Source organism: Octodon degus, unplaced genomic scaffold, assembly GCF_000260255.1.
Source record: "Octodon degus isolate 3935 unplaced genomic scaffold, OctDeg1.0 scaffold00064, whole genome shotgun sequence".
Classification (NCBI taxonomy): domain Eukaryota; kingdom Metazoa; phylum Chordata; class Mammalia; order Rodentia; family Octodontidae; genus Octodon; species Octodon degus.
Window position 1 is genome coordinate 8,747,881 of NW_004524640.1, and position 14,928 is coordinate 8,762,808.

Below are 14,928 nucleotides of genomic sequence, written 5' to 3' on the forward strand. Positions count from 1 at the left end.
TAGTTTTTAAAAGACAGAGCTGTTCTTCCCCACCTGAACCTCATCAGCACCTGTGACTCTTCCGAGCTATAGGAGCACAGAAGAGACCATAACCACAGGGGCACACTGGAGACCAGGCCTCCAAATAGCAACCAGATGCGCGTACAGGGAGGGACCTTCACGGCAGCCCCAACCTGTACTCACAGTTGACAGGCCCCACAGGACATGCTGTAAATGGGACTTCCTGCAACTGTGCTCTGCAAATCTGAGCCAAAATTAGGTGCTCTTGTGTCGCTTCAGTATGCATGCCCATCACAAGGGGGCAACTTCCTGCCTGAGCTCTCTTCTGCATCTGAGTGCTGGGCCATAAAGGTTGGACGGTGGTGTTAAGAGGCTCTAGGAATTTTTTTCTCTGGCAGGGAAAGAGCCACCCTCTGGCTCTGGTCCCGACTTCTAGGTACAGTCAGTGCAGGAGCACCCTGTGCTTTCGCAGGCGGCAATCTCACCTCTCTTTCTGCTTGGCGCTCTTAGGCAGGGTTTGCAGGTTGAACTGTATCATGTTCCGCCGATCTTTGTCTCTACGGAGGTTCCGCTGGGAAGAAAAACACCGTGTTAAAATCTTAAGATTTGACTTATATGATAGGTAAGACTAATGGGAGGATGCAAAACTCTAAGTCTTACACCTTTGCTTGTCCTTCCATTCTTTTTTTTTTTTTGCACTTTAGGGAAGGGTCTACAGGGTGTTCAGGGTCTCACTGCTAGATCGGACTCATAGTAATCCACCTGTTTAGTCTCCCAAGAACTGAGATTACAGGTGCACGCCACCACGCCCAGTGTCTGTCCTTCCATCCTATACCATCAACAGTCTTCGAATTTTAGTGGGGATGTAATTAGCTTAGATTTACATTCCCAACATATTTTCCACTGAAATAGGTTTACTGGTCTTGAAATTCAAATTGCTAAGTTTGTTTTATGTAGGCAGACACGGCCCAACTGGACCATCTACTTAATAAAGTCTGGGGCTAGCAATTAAGTGAGAGGCGCTGGGTATCCTGCACTTTTTATCCAGCCCATACATTCATTTATAGGATAGCAGTATGATGTCCAAGGTACTAGAATAGAAATTTAAACTAAATGCATTCCTGATTCTAGTGCAAGTTTACTTCGGCCTAAGTTTTCACTGAATAACCACTTGGGTTTCACTAGAAAACTATGATATACTGCCCTCTCTCCTTCATGCTTACAAGGTAGCGTACTTAACAGCCGGAGATACCCAACACTAAGAGCTCCGCGATGGTCAGGTCGTCGGCACCTGGCTTACCTGTGCAAACCTCATCCGGTTCCGCTGGTAGGCGGTCTTCTGTGTGCGTGCTGTATCTACCAACTGGAAGCTCGTTTCATCCTCCTCGTGGAAATAAGCATACTGACTTCCACCACCAAACTGAGAGGAGTACTTATCTGGAAGCACAGAAGACAGTGTGTAATAACCACACCACAGACTGCATTCACACGCAGTAGTTCAACCCCTCATTCTTTGAACTGCGGTCTTGGGTCCTGCAGTGCTGGCTGGGAGCTTGTTAGGTGTGCAGACTCACAGCCCCACCTCAGACCTACTGAATCAGAACCAGCAAAAGCCCTAGGCAATTCATGTGCTCTTTCAAGCTTGAAAAGCTCCTGTCTAAAGGGCAGGCCAAGACAGGCCCAGTGCACCACCATTCCCACTGCCTGACGCTCAAGGCAGAAACAGCGGATGGATCATAATAAACTTTCTCACTGGTCTTGGGCCCAGACATCTCTGGGGACTGAAACCCAGGGCCTCTGTACTGAGCTATGTGACCTTTAAAATTTTGAAATGGGTCTCACTAAGTTGCTCAGGCTGGGCTCAAAACTGTCCTCAGCCTCCCAAAGTGTGTAGATTATAGGCATGTGCCACCTACCCCACTTAGCCACCTTAAGTCTGTATTCCAAGCAGTCACTTCCAGCAATCTTTGTTTGTTTGGGTTTTTTTTTTTTTTTTTGTGGTACTGGGGATTGAACTCAGGATCCTATGCTTGCCAGGCAAGCACTTATTCTACTGAGCCATCTCCCCAGCCCCTTCCGGCAATCATAATTGACAGTTTTTACCTTACCAGGATCCTTTTTTTAAAATTTATTTTTATTGATTTATTTTAGGGAAGGGTCTAGAGGGTATTCAAGGTCTCACTACTAGATTGGACTCGGAGTGATCCATCTGTTTATAGCCCTCCAAGAGCTGGGATTACAGGTGCGCATCACATATGGCAGGCCCGGGGATCGAACCCCTGGCCCCTGTGCCTGCTTGCAGGCGCTTTAATCCACTGAGTTGTTTGGCTGGCCCACCACCTTACCAAGATCTTAAAGCCAGGGCTTTATTATATTATTTTACGTAGCAGAACATATTGAGGAAAGGAAAGCTTCTGTCTGAGAGGGCCAGAAAGGGACCCAAGCCAGGGCTTTTTTTAAAAAAATTAATTAATTAATTTATTCGGTACAGGGTTTCCCTCCACAGCTCAGACTCATAGTGATCCTGTCTCAGCCTCCCCAGCACTGAGATTACAGATGTGCACCACCACGCCTGGTTTTAATGGCCAGCATGGCGCTCCTGGGGTTCCAGGGCTGGCAGGGCATGTAGTACCAGCGATTGAACCTGGGTCCTTGCACTTGCCAGGCAAGCACTTGGACTGTGAGCTACCTCCCCAGCCCAAGCCAGGGATTTTAAACCTGGAGTTCACTGACTTATTTCTAGAAGTGAAATCCCAGGCAATAGCATAAAAAATAGCAATGTGTTCAACAGACTTTCAAGAAAAAGTAGGAAAAAGACCCCAGTGAAAATGTCCAGGGGCAGAGGAGATAGCTCAGTAGAATAAGCACGTGTAAGGTCCTGAGTTCAAACCCAGTACCACCAAAAAAGGAAAGAAAGAAAGAAAGAAAGAAGTCCAGACAGCTTTAATGAACAGTCTGAGGCTACTTCCAATAATGTAGTTATTACAGTCCAGTATATACTCTTAAAAATTATCACTGATTGTCAATATCCTTTCCTTCCTAGAAAACTTTCAGATGGAAGTGATTAGAAAAAGTAATGATTCTCCCAAGGCCCTGATCTGGGCAGCCAGTGAAAAACACTTACTTGTGTACCTCTTATCTTGGTACGTGGCACCTGTCCAGTCTGCAACCTATTAAGGGCAGTGAAGAAAGACAGAAGGCACAGGTCAACCAGACAAATTTTTATTAACCCAGATACCCCTGCAAATGAGGGTCACTGTGTGACAAAGAATCAGAACTAGCTCAATGATTTTATAAGTGCCCAGCCCTTCTTTGATGACTTTCAGGGCACACTTCTTCTCAGCTGGTACCTCTGCAGGAACACAGAAGCTAAGCTAAGCTTTTTAGAAAATAAAACCAAACCAAAACACACGCACACACACACACACACACACACACACACACACAGAGGATACATAGCTTTCTCTTAGTTTAATGAGATTTGCACTAATAGTGTTTAGATGAGATATCATGTCTGCATCTTACACTCTAATAACTACAAGACAACAATATGCAATGTATTAATTATTGTTAACTGTCCTACTAGTTTTGAAACTATTTCATTGCTATTTCTTTCTCATTAAAATTAATTTAAAAAAAGAAAAAAATAAAATAAAACCAAAACAAAACTCATAGAAAGTAGCAGTCACAGCTTAAAAGACCCAAATCCCCACTGACAGCCAGGTACCTTTCCTAGCCGATCTCCTTTGCTGAACGGCTGGTAGGGCATATCCCGGAACTGTTCTGGAATCGCACAGGGACCCCAGCCTGAGGGGTTGTCCTGGATCACCGGTGTCATGAACTTCGCCATCTCCTAAAACTAAAAAACAGTATGATGAAAGGGCCCAAAGTATGCCTCTGTTTAGGATAAGCAAAGACAAAAATGCTAAAATTTGAAATGCAGTATTAAAAAACAGAACTCTCAACTACTGAGCTACTAACAACATTTTGTAAATAATTTGATGAATACTTAAAACTCAGAAAACAACAAAATGATTTACTGCACTTAATTAGTTCTAGGACACTCTCTTTTGTCAGTGTAACAAGTCTGAATGGAGCCTAACACTTGATGGGCGCCAGCCAGCAGTTTGTCTTTCTTAGTGTTACATAAAAAGTGTTTCTTAAGCTGTGCCTTGCAGATTTCATTAGCAACATTTTTCACATGTAATGACCAGGATTTGGTTCTCAGAAACCAAGTTGTCCTCACTAAGGCACACAGCATTTAACTTCCATAAGCCGTGGCATCTTCATTTACAAAATAAATCACCATTCATAACGTAGGATCACTGTGAAAGTCTTGTTGGGTAACGAACATGAAAATGCTTTAAAATGTCACACAATTTAGACTTGCAAATATACGCTTACATATACAGAATACTTAAGAGAATCTGGATTTTTTTCTCCTTAAATTTTCCTTTCTTATTCTTCCATATTTATGCTGTCAATGCAAAGCCTACGCGCAGAGCAAATGCACACTGAACCAGGAAAAAGGCCTTGCACCTGCCAGAGGCCAAGGAGGTCAGTGATGTCGAACCATTTACAGAGCTTTCAATGATACAGCCCACGGTGGCACGCGTTCCATAGGTTCGCCACTGCTGTCTTGGGCCAAAAGTGGCCATATGTTGGCTATTACAAGTACCAAGCATTGCTCTTCATGCCCGCCATGCATTAATTCACTAAATCTTCCCAATAATCTTGTGAAATAGGACCCTGCAATCCCATTCTCCAGGCAAGAAAACCTAGGCATCACGAAATTAAGAAACTACCCCAAATCACAAGGCTAGTTGATGAAAAACTTAAAACTTAAACCCACGCCGTATGGTTCCAGAATCCACACTCTGTGTAACGGTGCAGCTCATCTCTCAAGAGAGTAAAAACCAGTGCTTTTCCAGCAGCCTGACCCCTAGCAACTCTCTAAAAATGCCCAGGTGAGTTCTCAGAGCAAAACTGACCATACCAATTATTCCCTGACGGTGGGAGATCAATGAGATACTGAACTTAGCTACACCTTAGTGTCCCTTGATGGAGATTTTGGCACTCTACAGAGATGACACTTGAGGAACAGCAACAGATGGTACAGATGGAAGCTGCTTCCCCTTAAATCTAAACTTAAGCTAAACTGTAAGACGAGAAGGGGTGGTCCTAAAGCTATTTACCTTAAAACATTTACTGAGCTCCTACAATGTGTCAGGTACTATGGTGGACACCTGAACACCTGTAACGCCCCCACCTTCCCATCTAAGAGATAATTTAAAGCTGAGTTAAACCAAGCAGTTGATCTACTCAACACTTCAAAAAAAAAAATTGACTTCCAGGGTTGCGAACCTCTAAGTGTAGCCTTCTTACCGTTACAGATAGGCAGTAGCCTGAAAAAATTTGGGGCTTTCAGACCACACCTAACAACACAGCAACGATGTCTGGAAGACACCTTAAAAATCTGTGTGTCAGAAACAAGACGGAGGACAGACCCAGGGCTGGCCGTTCACCTGCTGGACAATCGAGGTGGAGGTGGTGTCCTCCGGCTTCAGCAAATATAAAGCCGTGTCGGCACAAAAGAGCCACTAAACGAAACGGAACCACTCAGAAAAAGGTGGCAGCTGCACTGGTTGCAAGGGCAGGGTGGGAGGCACCAACAGGTCAGTGACAAGGGGGCCTGCGGCTGGCAGGTTACAGGACCGTGTACCTCACTGTCACTGCAAATCGAAAGCCTAGAGGTGGGGTGGATTTCGGACGACGGATGGAATCTAACAGCTCTCCGCTCTACAGGACCAGGGAGGAAATCTTCGGATTTGAACCGTTTAGGTCAGGGACCGAACACGCTCAGCTTGGCACCGAGAAACTCACGGACGCTTCGCAAATGCCCGGTGGCCCGTCTCGGCCCAGGGCGACAGCTTAGCGCGGGGACTAACGCGAGAACTCACACGCAGGGCCGCGCGCGCCCCGCAAACCTCAGGGTGCCGGCTGGGAACCAAGGCAGGCCGATTCCTGCCCCGCCCAGCAGAGGGGCAGCGACAGGAGGGGACGGAAGACAGGTCTCTTCCGGGAGGTCCTGGAAGCCCGAGCAAAGTCTGAGCTGGCTCCAGAGGTCCTCGGGACCCTACGAAACACGCTGCTCACCTGCAACGGCCCCCGGTGGCCTGGATGGCGACAGATAACAGGCGCCTGAGAAGGCCCCAACAGCGGCACTCCGAAGAACTGGGAGACAAGAGTACACGCACGCGCAGAAACCGGCGCCGTAAACACGACAGGTATTTGTCGTAAACTGACGTTCTGCTTCCCGCGGATTGGCGGAAAAGCGCAACAGCCGTAAAGCGAAGGTACACCCGGAAATCCGTCACTGCTTTTTGTTAGGCGTCTCTCAGTCGCGCTGAAGCGCCCAGACGCGAGATGGGCGATTACGTCAGGCGGCGTCCGCGACGCCCGCCGAGGGCGTCTGGAATTGAATTGAAACGTGGCGGCCGGTAGTGAGAGCGAAGCAGGAGTCGAGGCGCGTCGGACGCCCTGCTGTGTCCCACAGTGCTTCACGGCGAGCTGCGCCCCTCTGTTTCCCAGAACACCCCGCGGTCCTCTCTAGAAGGGAGGCAGTGATTCTCCGGGTTGAAACTCTTTCGTCGCACCCGGTTGAGAGTGCGGGGAACGGAGGCTCAGCGAAGTCCAATAGGCTGCAGGTTGGAAGGCTGGCTGCCTGGGTTCAAACCGTAGTTCCACAGTTTTCGAACTTAATTGACCGAGAACGATTTCAGGATTTCTAATTTACGAAGTGCCAATCCCGGAGCTCACTTGCGCAGACCGATAGTTAAGTACCGGTGGATCTAATGCACGGATGTCCATTTCAATTAGTAGTGGCGATTGAGAGGTGGTGGCAGTGCCCTCCTCCCAACAGTTGCTGCCCCGGCGTGTCCTCCTGGAGTTTTGGGGAGTTTCAAACGAAAGAATCAGAAGATGTGATTTTATTGAAGCACCAGATCCTTTCCCACTGAAGTGCTAGGTTCCGTTTCCTAGCCTTTAAATATATCTATCTATCTATCTATCATCTATCTATCTATCTATCTATCTATCTATCTTACTGGATCCAATGTTTAAGTTCTGCCACTTCCTACCTGTTTGGCTTTCACATCTCGGGGCCTCGGTTTTCTTCTCTATAGATTGGAGATAATAAAGGGTAAAATAAGTAGTAATTTCCACTTTCAGATAATTCTTTACCAGGTGGGTGAATTTGGACAGTCATTTGACTTCTCTAAACCACTGTACAGTAGTCTTTCGTTATTTCATGGTTGGACTTTCGTGGACTCACTTTCGAGGGTTTTCAAAAAGTATTAATCCTAGGGGCTGGTGAGATGGCTCAGTGGTCTAAAGCGCCTACTTAGAACAAGCTTAGCAAAAAGCACAGGGACCGCGGTTCAATCCCCCAGCACCACATGCCAGCCCGCCCCGCCCCCTGGTGGGCTGAGCTGGCCACACACACACACACACACACACACACACACCAAATCTCATTGCTATCTGTCTATCAATAAAACTTTGAAAAAACAAAACAAAACAAAAAGTATTAATCTAATATGTCACCTCAAGATCTAGAGGATGAAGATGTGAACATTTTGGGCACTTTGGACATCCATTCAGCATTTCAGAGGGCTTTGAGGTTTTGGAAACAAGGTCAGGACATTCGCTCTGCCCTTATTGTTCCTGCTCTGACTTCTTCAAATAGGAAACAGAAATAAATGGCCCTCATTAAAATGGGATGGGCCTGCAGCCTGATAAATCCATTGTGCATGGAAAAATATCCTTAAACATCAATTGACTATGAGATGGAGGTGGAGGAAGGAAGGAAGAAAAAGGGGATAAAAAAGGAGCAATGATATATACACGTACTAACTCCGCATAAGGAATGTACACATTGTTTACTGCAAACATACAAATGGAGAACAGAAGGAAATCAAGAGATGAAGGGAGGGAAGTTAAAGGGGATTTTAAAAGGCAATTAAGATATATGACGCCCATGTACCAATTCCCCACAAGGAATGGAATTACTATGTACTAAAACATACTAATGAAAATAAAAATTAAATTGTGGGACTGTCCTGCTTCAAGGTTGTATATGGTGAGATTTTTGGACTTATGTGCAAACATGAGAAGCATAGAATTCTTTATCCCATTTTTTAAAATATAATCTAATTTTTAAATGTTTTTTATCATATTCTGTAGGGACTTAAAGTTCAACATATCAATACTTGATGAAAAATACCTGTTCCTTATTATGCCTAAGATGTTTGAAATGCAGTGAGATAGTGAGGTTAAGATTGATAGCCCAAATCGTTTGATAATAACAATAAGCTTTTCTTCTGGATGGTTAACAACCCAAGTTTGCAGACCAAAATTAGAGAAAAAGGAGGGATACAAGGAAAGCCAACATTTTGGCCCTAGCCTTCTAAGGTCAATTAAGACTCAGGACATATGAGAACTTGTACTGTAACGTCATGTACCTTGGTAGTGTCCCAAATTTTCTGATCAAGAAGATAATGGGGCCATGTGATCGATGACATAGAGTGGGCCTAAGGAGAGTCACATGGGGAGAAGATACTCTCTCAGGCTTTCACAGAGAGCACATGGGCCAAGCATTGGCCGTGACTCATCCACATGGCTGCACTGATAAAGGTTCTACAATCTGAGGTACAGGATCTCAGGATAAATCCTGAGGGCATTTCACTGACCTTCTCAGACCAAAAAGCTACAACTCTTGTTGCATAGGTCCTGCTTTACCTTGGTCTTAACCATCCAGTAGAAAAGTATGAAGACGAAATTATAAGAAATAAAGCCATGCTGTTAAGTTGAGCTGTGGGGGACTCAAGTCAATAATTTCTGACATTGCCAGTTAAACAGAAGACCCAATGCTATTATGGGCTACTGGACTCTTTTAGAATATTTTGCTGAGTTTACACACCTATAATATTCAATAACGGAACTTAGAAAAAATAGGGTATACAGATGAATGTCCATTTTGTATCTGTGTATTCAAAGTGGTTGAGATAGATATATAGTTACATTCTCTTAATGAATAGAATGATTTGTTCTAATGGTGTTTGTAAATAGGATCACAATTCCGCATCTTGTACAGCAATTAACCACTAAGAAGAATATATGCAGTGTATTATTTGTTGAAAAATAAAAATAAAAAATAAAAAAAATAAAAATAAAAATAAAAAAAAGAAAAAAAAGAAAATAAAAATTAAAAGTATTAATCTAAAGGCAGATTTTTCACTATCAAGTGGGATTTTGCAGTAGTGTACACTATTGTATATTTATATGCGTAGTTATGGTTTTAATGATTTTTGCCTAAAAAATTTAAAACTATACTAACATGTGAATTCTAACATATTGAAAGTATTAAATTGAAATAAAATATGTTGTTTATCTTTAGTGGATGAATACTGTACCATACAGTATACATGTTGTTAAAATTACGTAGGTTTATGAGTTTAGAAAATGGTTAACATTTTTTTTAATAGATTTTATTTTTAAAAAATTTTATTTATGTGTGTGTGTGTGTGTGTGTGTGTGTGGCCAGCTCAGCCCACCAGGGGGCGGGGCTGGCTGGCATGTGGTGCTGGTGGATTGAACTGTGGTCCCTGTGCTTTGCTAAGCTTGTTCTAAGTAGGTGCTTTAGACCACTGAGCCATCTCACCAGCCCCAATGGTTAACATTAGAAGTGTGTTTATTTATTTGTATTTTTTAGGGAAGGGTCTACAGGGTGTTCAGGGTCTCACTATTAGAGTGGACTTGTAGTGATCCGCCTGTTTACAGGCAGGCTTGGGGATTGAAACCCCGGCCCCTGTGCCTGCTTGCAGGCCCTTTAATCCACTGAGCTAGGCCGTTGAAGTGTTTTTATTGTGGGAAAGGTTTATAGGTGTGGGAAGGGATCATAAAGCCTTAAAAAATATATAAATACTAAAATAAATATAATGTGACTACTTCGTTGATTTTCACTTATCATGGGGGTTTCTATCTGTCCGTCTGTCTGTATTTGGTACAGGGTCAAACTACGCAGCTTGGACTCATGATGGTCCTCCTCTTTTCAGCCTCCCCAGTGCTGGGATCACAGGCATGTGCCAGCACACTTGGACTTGGTGGCCGGCTCAGTGCGTGTGGGACCAGGGCTGGCATGGCACTGGAGATTGAACCCTGAACCTTCACTTGCCTGAGCAGGCACTTAGTCCACTGAGCTATTTCACTGGCCCTGTTTTCTTTTCTTTTCATATATATGTATATAACTTTTTTTAATTTTTAACATCCAGAGTCTGTGATGTAAGGGCAAGAGCTTTCCCCAAGACACAATTTTATAAATTCTCAATTGGCTGATGAGGCCAGTAGGGATACTTTTTCTTGTCTAATTTAGTTTCTGGGAAGGCTTCATTCAAGTCCTCAATGGTCATTTGATCAAATGGAATCATGTGATTCATTTTCTCCAGCTGTTTCTCATATTCCACAATCCGGGCCTTTGAGAGAGACACAAACTCAGCACAAGTTTTCACCTTCCTCTCAAAGTCATCCACCAAGCCTGCCATGGCCACATTGCCACATTGCTTTGTAGGAAGCCCAGTCAATCACCGGTGGTTTCTCAGAGCAGGCAACCTGGATCTGAGGGTCTCATTCCAGGCCTTCAGAGAGTTAGCAACAGCCTTTTGGTTTCCAGGTATGATCTCCCCAAAAGCTACCCAGGCAATGGCTTTCAGAGCAAGTTTGCGCCCAGCCATCTTGGGATCCTTCACCGATCCAGCCCTGTTTTCTTAATTTTGTTTGGTACCTGGTGAAGCATGTTCGATACCGAAATTGTTCCGTGAGGCTTTCTGTTCATTGTTCTATCACCTACGTACCTACTACCTACCTTCCTCTCTCTGTCTGTCTCTGTCTCTGTCTCTGTCTCTGTCTCTGTCTCTCTCTCTCTCTCTCTCTCTCTCTCTCTCTCTCTCTCTCTCTCTGTGTCTCTCAACACAGGGTTTCACTCTGCAGTTCAGGGCTGACTTTGAACTTGAAGAGATCCTCCTGCCTCCCTCTTGAGTGCTGGGATTACAGGCATGCACCATCACCCTGGCGCTGGGATTACAGGCATGCACCATCATCCTGGCTCCTCCACCGTATGTCTTTTTTTTTTTTTTGCGGAACCAGGGATTGAACTCAGGCCCTTGCGCTTGCCAGGGAAGCGCTTATTCCACTGAGCCATCTCCCTGGCCCCTTACCATACGTCTTTATCCCACTTTCAGGATGCATTTTGAATGCTGCCATTTCTTACCACCGTCGTTCCGTTTGGATCCACTCTTGCATCTCTCAGGTTCCTTCCCCATGTGGTGGGTGAGGCAGTCTATTCATCGACAGTTTCCCACTTGTCTGCCTGGAATGAGATAGGAAGCTCTTCCTGTCTCCCTTGGTCCCTGTCTGCCTTTCAGTCTTGCATTCTGCCCTTCTCTGCTCACCTGCTCTGTGACCTTGGTCTCTTTTTCGCACATTAAAACACCTCATTCTCTCTCTGTGGGGCTGTGCCCTTGCTGCTCTTTCCCCTAGGGGTGCCCATGGCTGGCGTGGTCCTGTCACCTACATCTCTGTTCATAAGTTATCTCCTGGGTTGGTGTGTGGCTCAGTGGTAGAGTGCTTGTTTTTTTTTAAACCCCACCCCCACAATTTATTTTATTTATTTATTTTTAAAATTTTATTTATTTATTTGTGTGTGTGTGTGTGTGTGTGTGTGTGTGCCCAGCTCAGCCCACCAGGGGGCGGGGCTGGCTGGCATGTGGTGCTGGGGGATTGAACCGCGGTCCCTGATGCTTTGTGCTAAGCTTGTTCTAAGTAGGTGCTTTAGACCACTGAGCCATCTCACCAGCCCCATGAGTGCTTGTTTAGAAAGTGTGAGGTACTAGGTTTGATCCCAGGACTTCCAGAGGGGAGAAAAGTTGACTCTTCAGGGAAATCCATTCTGACCACCATTCCTACTATATGGTTTTCCTTCCACTCCTTAGCCCCTCACTCAGTTTTGTTTTCTTCATAGTTCTTGTGGCTCTCTGAAATATTGTGTTGAAAACAGGAGGATCACTACGAGTCTGATCTGTGTAGTGAGAGCCTGTAGACCCTGTACTAAATACATTTAAAAAAGTATTGTGTCTTTGTTTAGTCCCTAGCTCTCCCTTTGAAGTGGAAGCTTTTGGGAGGGGCTTTGTCTCTTACCTAGAGTCCTGTCTGGTAATACATAGTTGCTGAGTTCCCTAATGGACAGGAAGGTGGAATGAAGTAGAATGAGAACATGAAGTGAACACGTTACCCTGGATGCACAAATACTCACTGACTGGTAGTATCATTAAGATCCACGGTGAACTGATGTGTTCTAAAATATAAGGGGCTGTGTACTTTTGTTGAATTGCTGGGATCATCTTATTTTTCTTCCTTTCTTCTCCTCCTCCTTCTGAGAAGGTGTCTTGCTATACATTTCAGGCTAGTCTGAAACTCATAAGGATCCTCCTGCCTCAGCCTTCTGAGTGCTGTGATTATAGGCGTGTAATACAGCACCATACCTGGCTGCTTCCTTTTCTTTTACAAGGCTATCTGCAGCAGCCTCTGTCCTGTCAGAGCTCAATCATCATTTCTACCCACTATATCCAGGCGGAGAAGGATTTGGAGTGTCCTGTCTCCTCGGCAGTGGGTCCTTGGGCTTGGGCTTGCCTGTTCCCAGCTGACACTGCTGTGCCCATCTTTCTGTCTGTCCTACTCTGCGCTTCACAGCGCAGCTGATTGATCCTCCACATCAAATCAGAGCACAACCGCCCTCCCCATATCCACCCGAAAATCCCCCAGGGGCTCTCCTTTGGCCCTGCCCAGAGGATAAAGTCCTGCTCCCTGGCCCTCAAGGCCCTTCCTCTTTCTTTCTTTTTATTTATTTTTTTAGTTTGAAATATTACTTTTTTTTTCTTTTCAAAGTTTTATTGATAAACATATAGCAATGAGACAGTTTCAAATCAAATCGAAAGTACAGTTTCAACAAATAATACACTGCATATATTCTTCTTAGTGGTTAATTGCTGTAGGCCCTTCCTCTTTCTGGGACACATCTCACCTCCAGACCTATGCCTCAAGACCCCCCAACCCTCACCTGCAGCCTGCCAGCGCTTGGAGTCCGTGTCAGCTAGATCTTCCTGAGCCTATGCCCCCTCGGGAGAGGTGTTTCCCAACCAACCACTTTGTCTGGCCTCACCCAAGCCTTACCCTCTCACAGAGCTTGCAGCTAGCCTGGTGCTATTCCAGGGACCGAAGCTGACTTTTTACCACAGTCCTGGGAGGTAGGGCCTGTCATGCACGTCCTGTGGTTGAGGGGACAGAGGTCCAGAGAGATCCTCCCAGCTGCTAGAGTTCCAACTCCAGGGACAGCTGGGTCTGACTCTTGGCCATTTCCTGTTAGTGTTTTATTGGGTTTCAGCATTTACTTCTACCAAAAATTAGCTTGTATATTTCCTGTCTCCTTAGGAGGGTTGAGATCTTATGTGTCTTGACCTCTCTTTTTCCTCCCAGCAGCTAGAACGGTGCTTACCACTAGCTGGGCCTCAGAAAAGCTTTGTGGGGTGCTTGAGTGACCGTTGAGTACTGCACCTCCTCTGTGTGTCCCCAACAGTGCAAGAGTCCTCTGTCCTTGTGTTACCAGTGTTCCCACCTCTTGGCCTCAGACTCCTGGCTCAGAACAGTGCCTGGCATGCAGACTTGGCCCACAGAAGGCTCCATGAACCCAGGGCCTTCACAGCTTACTTTCAAAAATATGAAATGAAGTTAACATGCTTGCTGGGAAAGTGTTACGTTGGAGTCAGAATCCTTTTCTCTGAAGGATCTTTCACAGTCTTTCCAGTTTGGGCATGCATGAGCCCTGTCTTCGGGCAACTGAATGGCTAATGGTAGCATGCCAACATATATAACAAAATTCTGCGTTTTATGTGGGTCTCATAATTATACTATTTCAATACCAGTTTTACAGATGGTCCGACAGGCGAGTTAACCCAAGGCCACACAGTTACTGAAAGGCAGAGCTGGGATTTCATTTATTCATTCAACAGGGAATCTTGGAGCTCCTCCTGGACACCTAACACACACAGAGAGAGGTGTTGATTGTGCAGTAGGGAGGGAAGACAGACCAGGGCCTCTGGGAGGTAGGCAGTGGGCAAGGGGTTGCACAGGGACTCGGCAAGAGGCCACCAAGGCTGTGTGGCAGAAGCAGTGCTGCAGCGCCTTTCGTGGGGGCACAGGGGAGTCTCTGAGAAGGTGGCCTAGAGAGGGACCAAGGGGATGGGAAGGGGCTGGTGGGGGCAGTGCCGCAGAAGAGCTCGGGAGGTCAGGGCCCTCTGTTCTCACAGAGCCCTCACGCTGGGACTGCAGGGGACCCCTAGCCTTCCATCCACTCTGCCTAGCCATTATTCCCAAAGGGGCCTCCGCATCACCTCCATTAGGAAGTGCTTGGTGCTGGGGAGCTTGCACCCCTGCTGTGAACACCCAACTCCCACGTGGTCCTCCTTTTCCTAAGCTGTCCACAGTTTCAGAATTTTTTTTTTTTTTTTTTTTTTTTTTTTTTTTTTGCGGAACCGGGGATTGCACTCAGGCCCTTGCACTTGCCAGGCAAGCACTTATTCTACCGAGCTATCTCCCTGGCCCTGTTTCAGAGTTCTAACTAAACAACCATGATAGAAATAGTCTCCTCCTCTCTCCCAGGGCCTGGGAGTGGTAAGCCCCATTGTTCCCTGCCACATTCCTATCCTACTTTTTGGGGTCTCTCATGTCCTCCTACGTGACTCTCCTTCCCGAGCGCAGGCTGTCTCTCCCCTGTCCTCTGCCCCCAGTGCCACCCTGTCCGTTCCAAGCTGCTCACAG

The 14,928-nt window shown here is 45.8% G+C and overlaps 1 protein-coding gene and 1 pseudogene across 2 annotated transcripts in view; both read right to left on the reverse strand.

Moving 5' to 3' along the window:
• Eif3d (eukaryotic translation initiation factor 3 subunit D) overlaps nt 1-6,284 on the reverse strand; it is a 16,176-nt gene extending 9,892 nt beyond the window's left edge. For both annotated transcript variants that reach the window (XM_023718984.1, XM_004634578.2), the window contains exons 1-5: nt 6,157-6,284; nt 3,728-3,859; nt 3,125-3,170; nt 1,301-1,437; nt 486-571 (exon numbers count right to left, since the gene is read on the reverse strand). In XM_023718984.1, coding sequence (XP_023574752.1) covers nt 486-571; nt 1,301-1,437; nt 3,125-3,170; nt 3,728-3,850 — 392 coding nt within the window. In that variant the 5' untranslated portion in view covers nt 3,851-3,859; nt 6,157-6,284. The remainder of the gene's footprint in view (nt 1-485; nt 572-1,300; nt 1,438-3,124; nt 3,171-3,727; nt 3,860-6,156) is intronic.
• Nucleotides 6,285-10,356: 4,072 nt separating this feature from the next.
• LOC101578129 lies at nt 10,357-10,804 on the reverse strand (annotated as a pseudogene).
• Between the last annotated feature and the right edge of the window lie 4,124 nt (nt 10,805-14,928).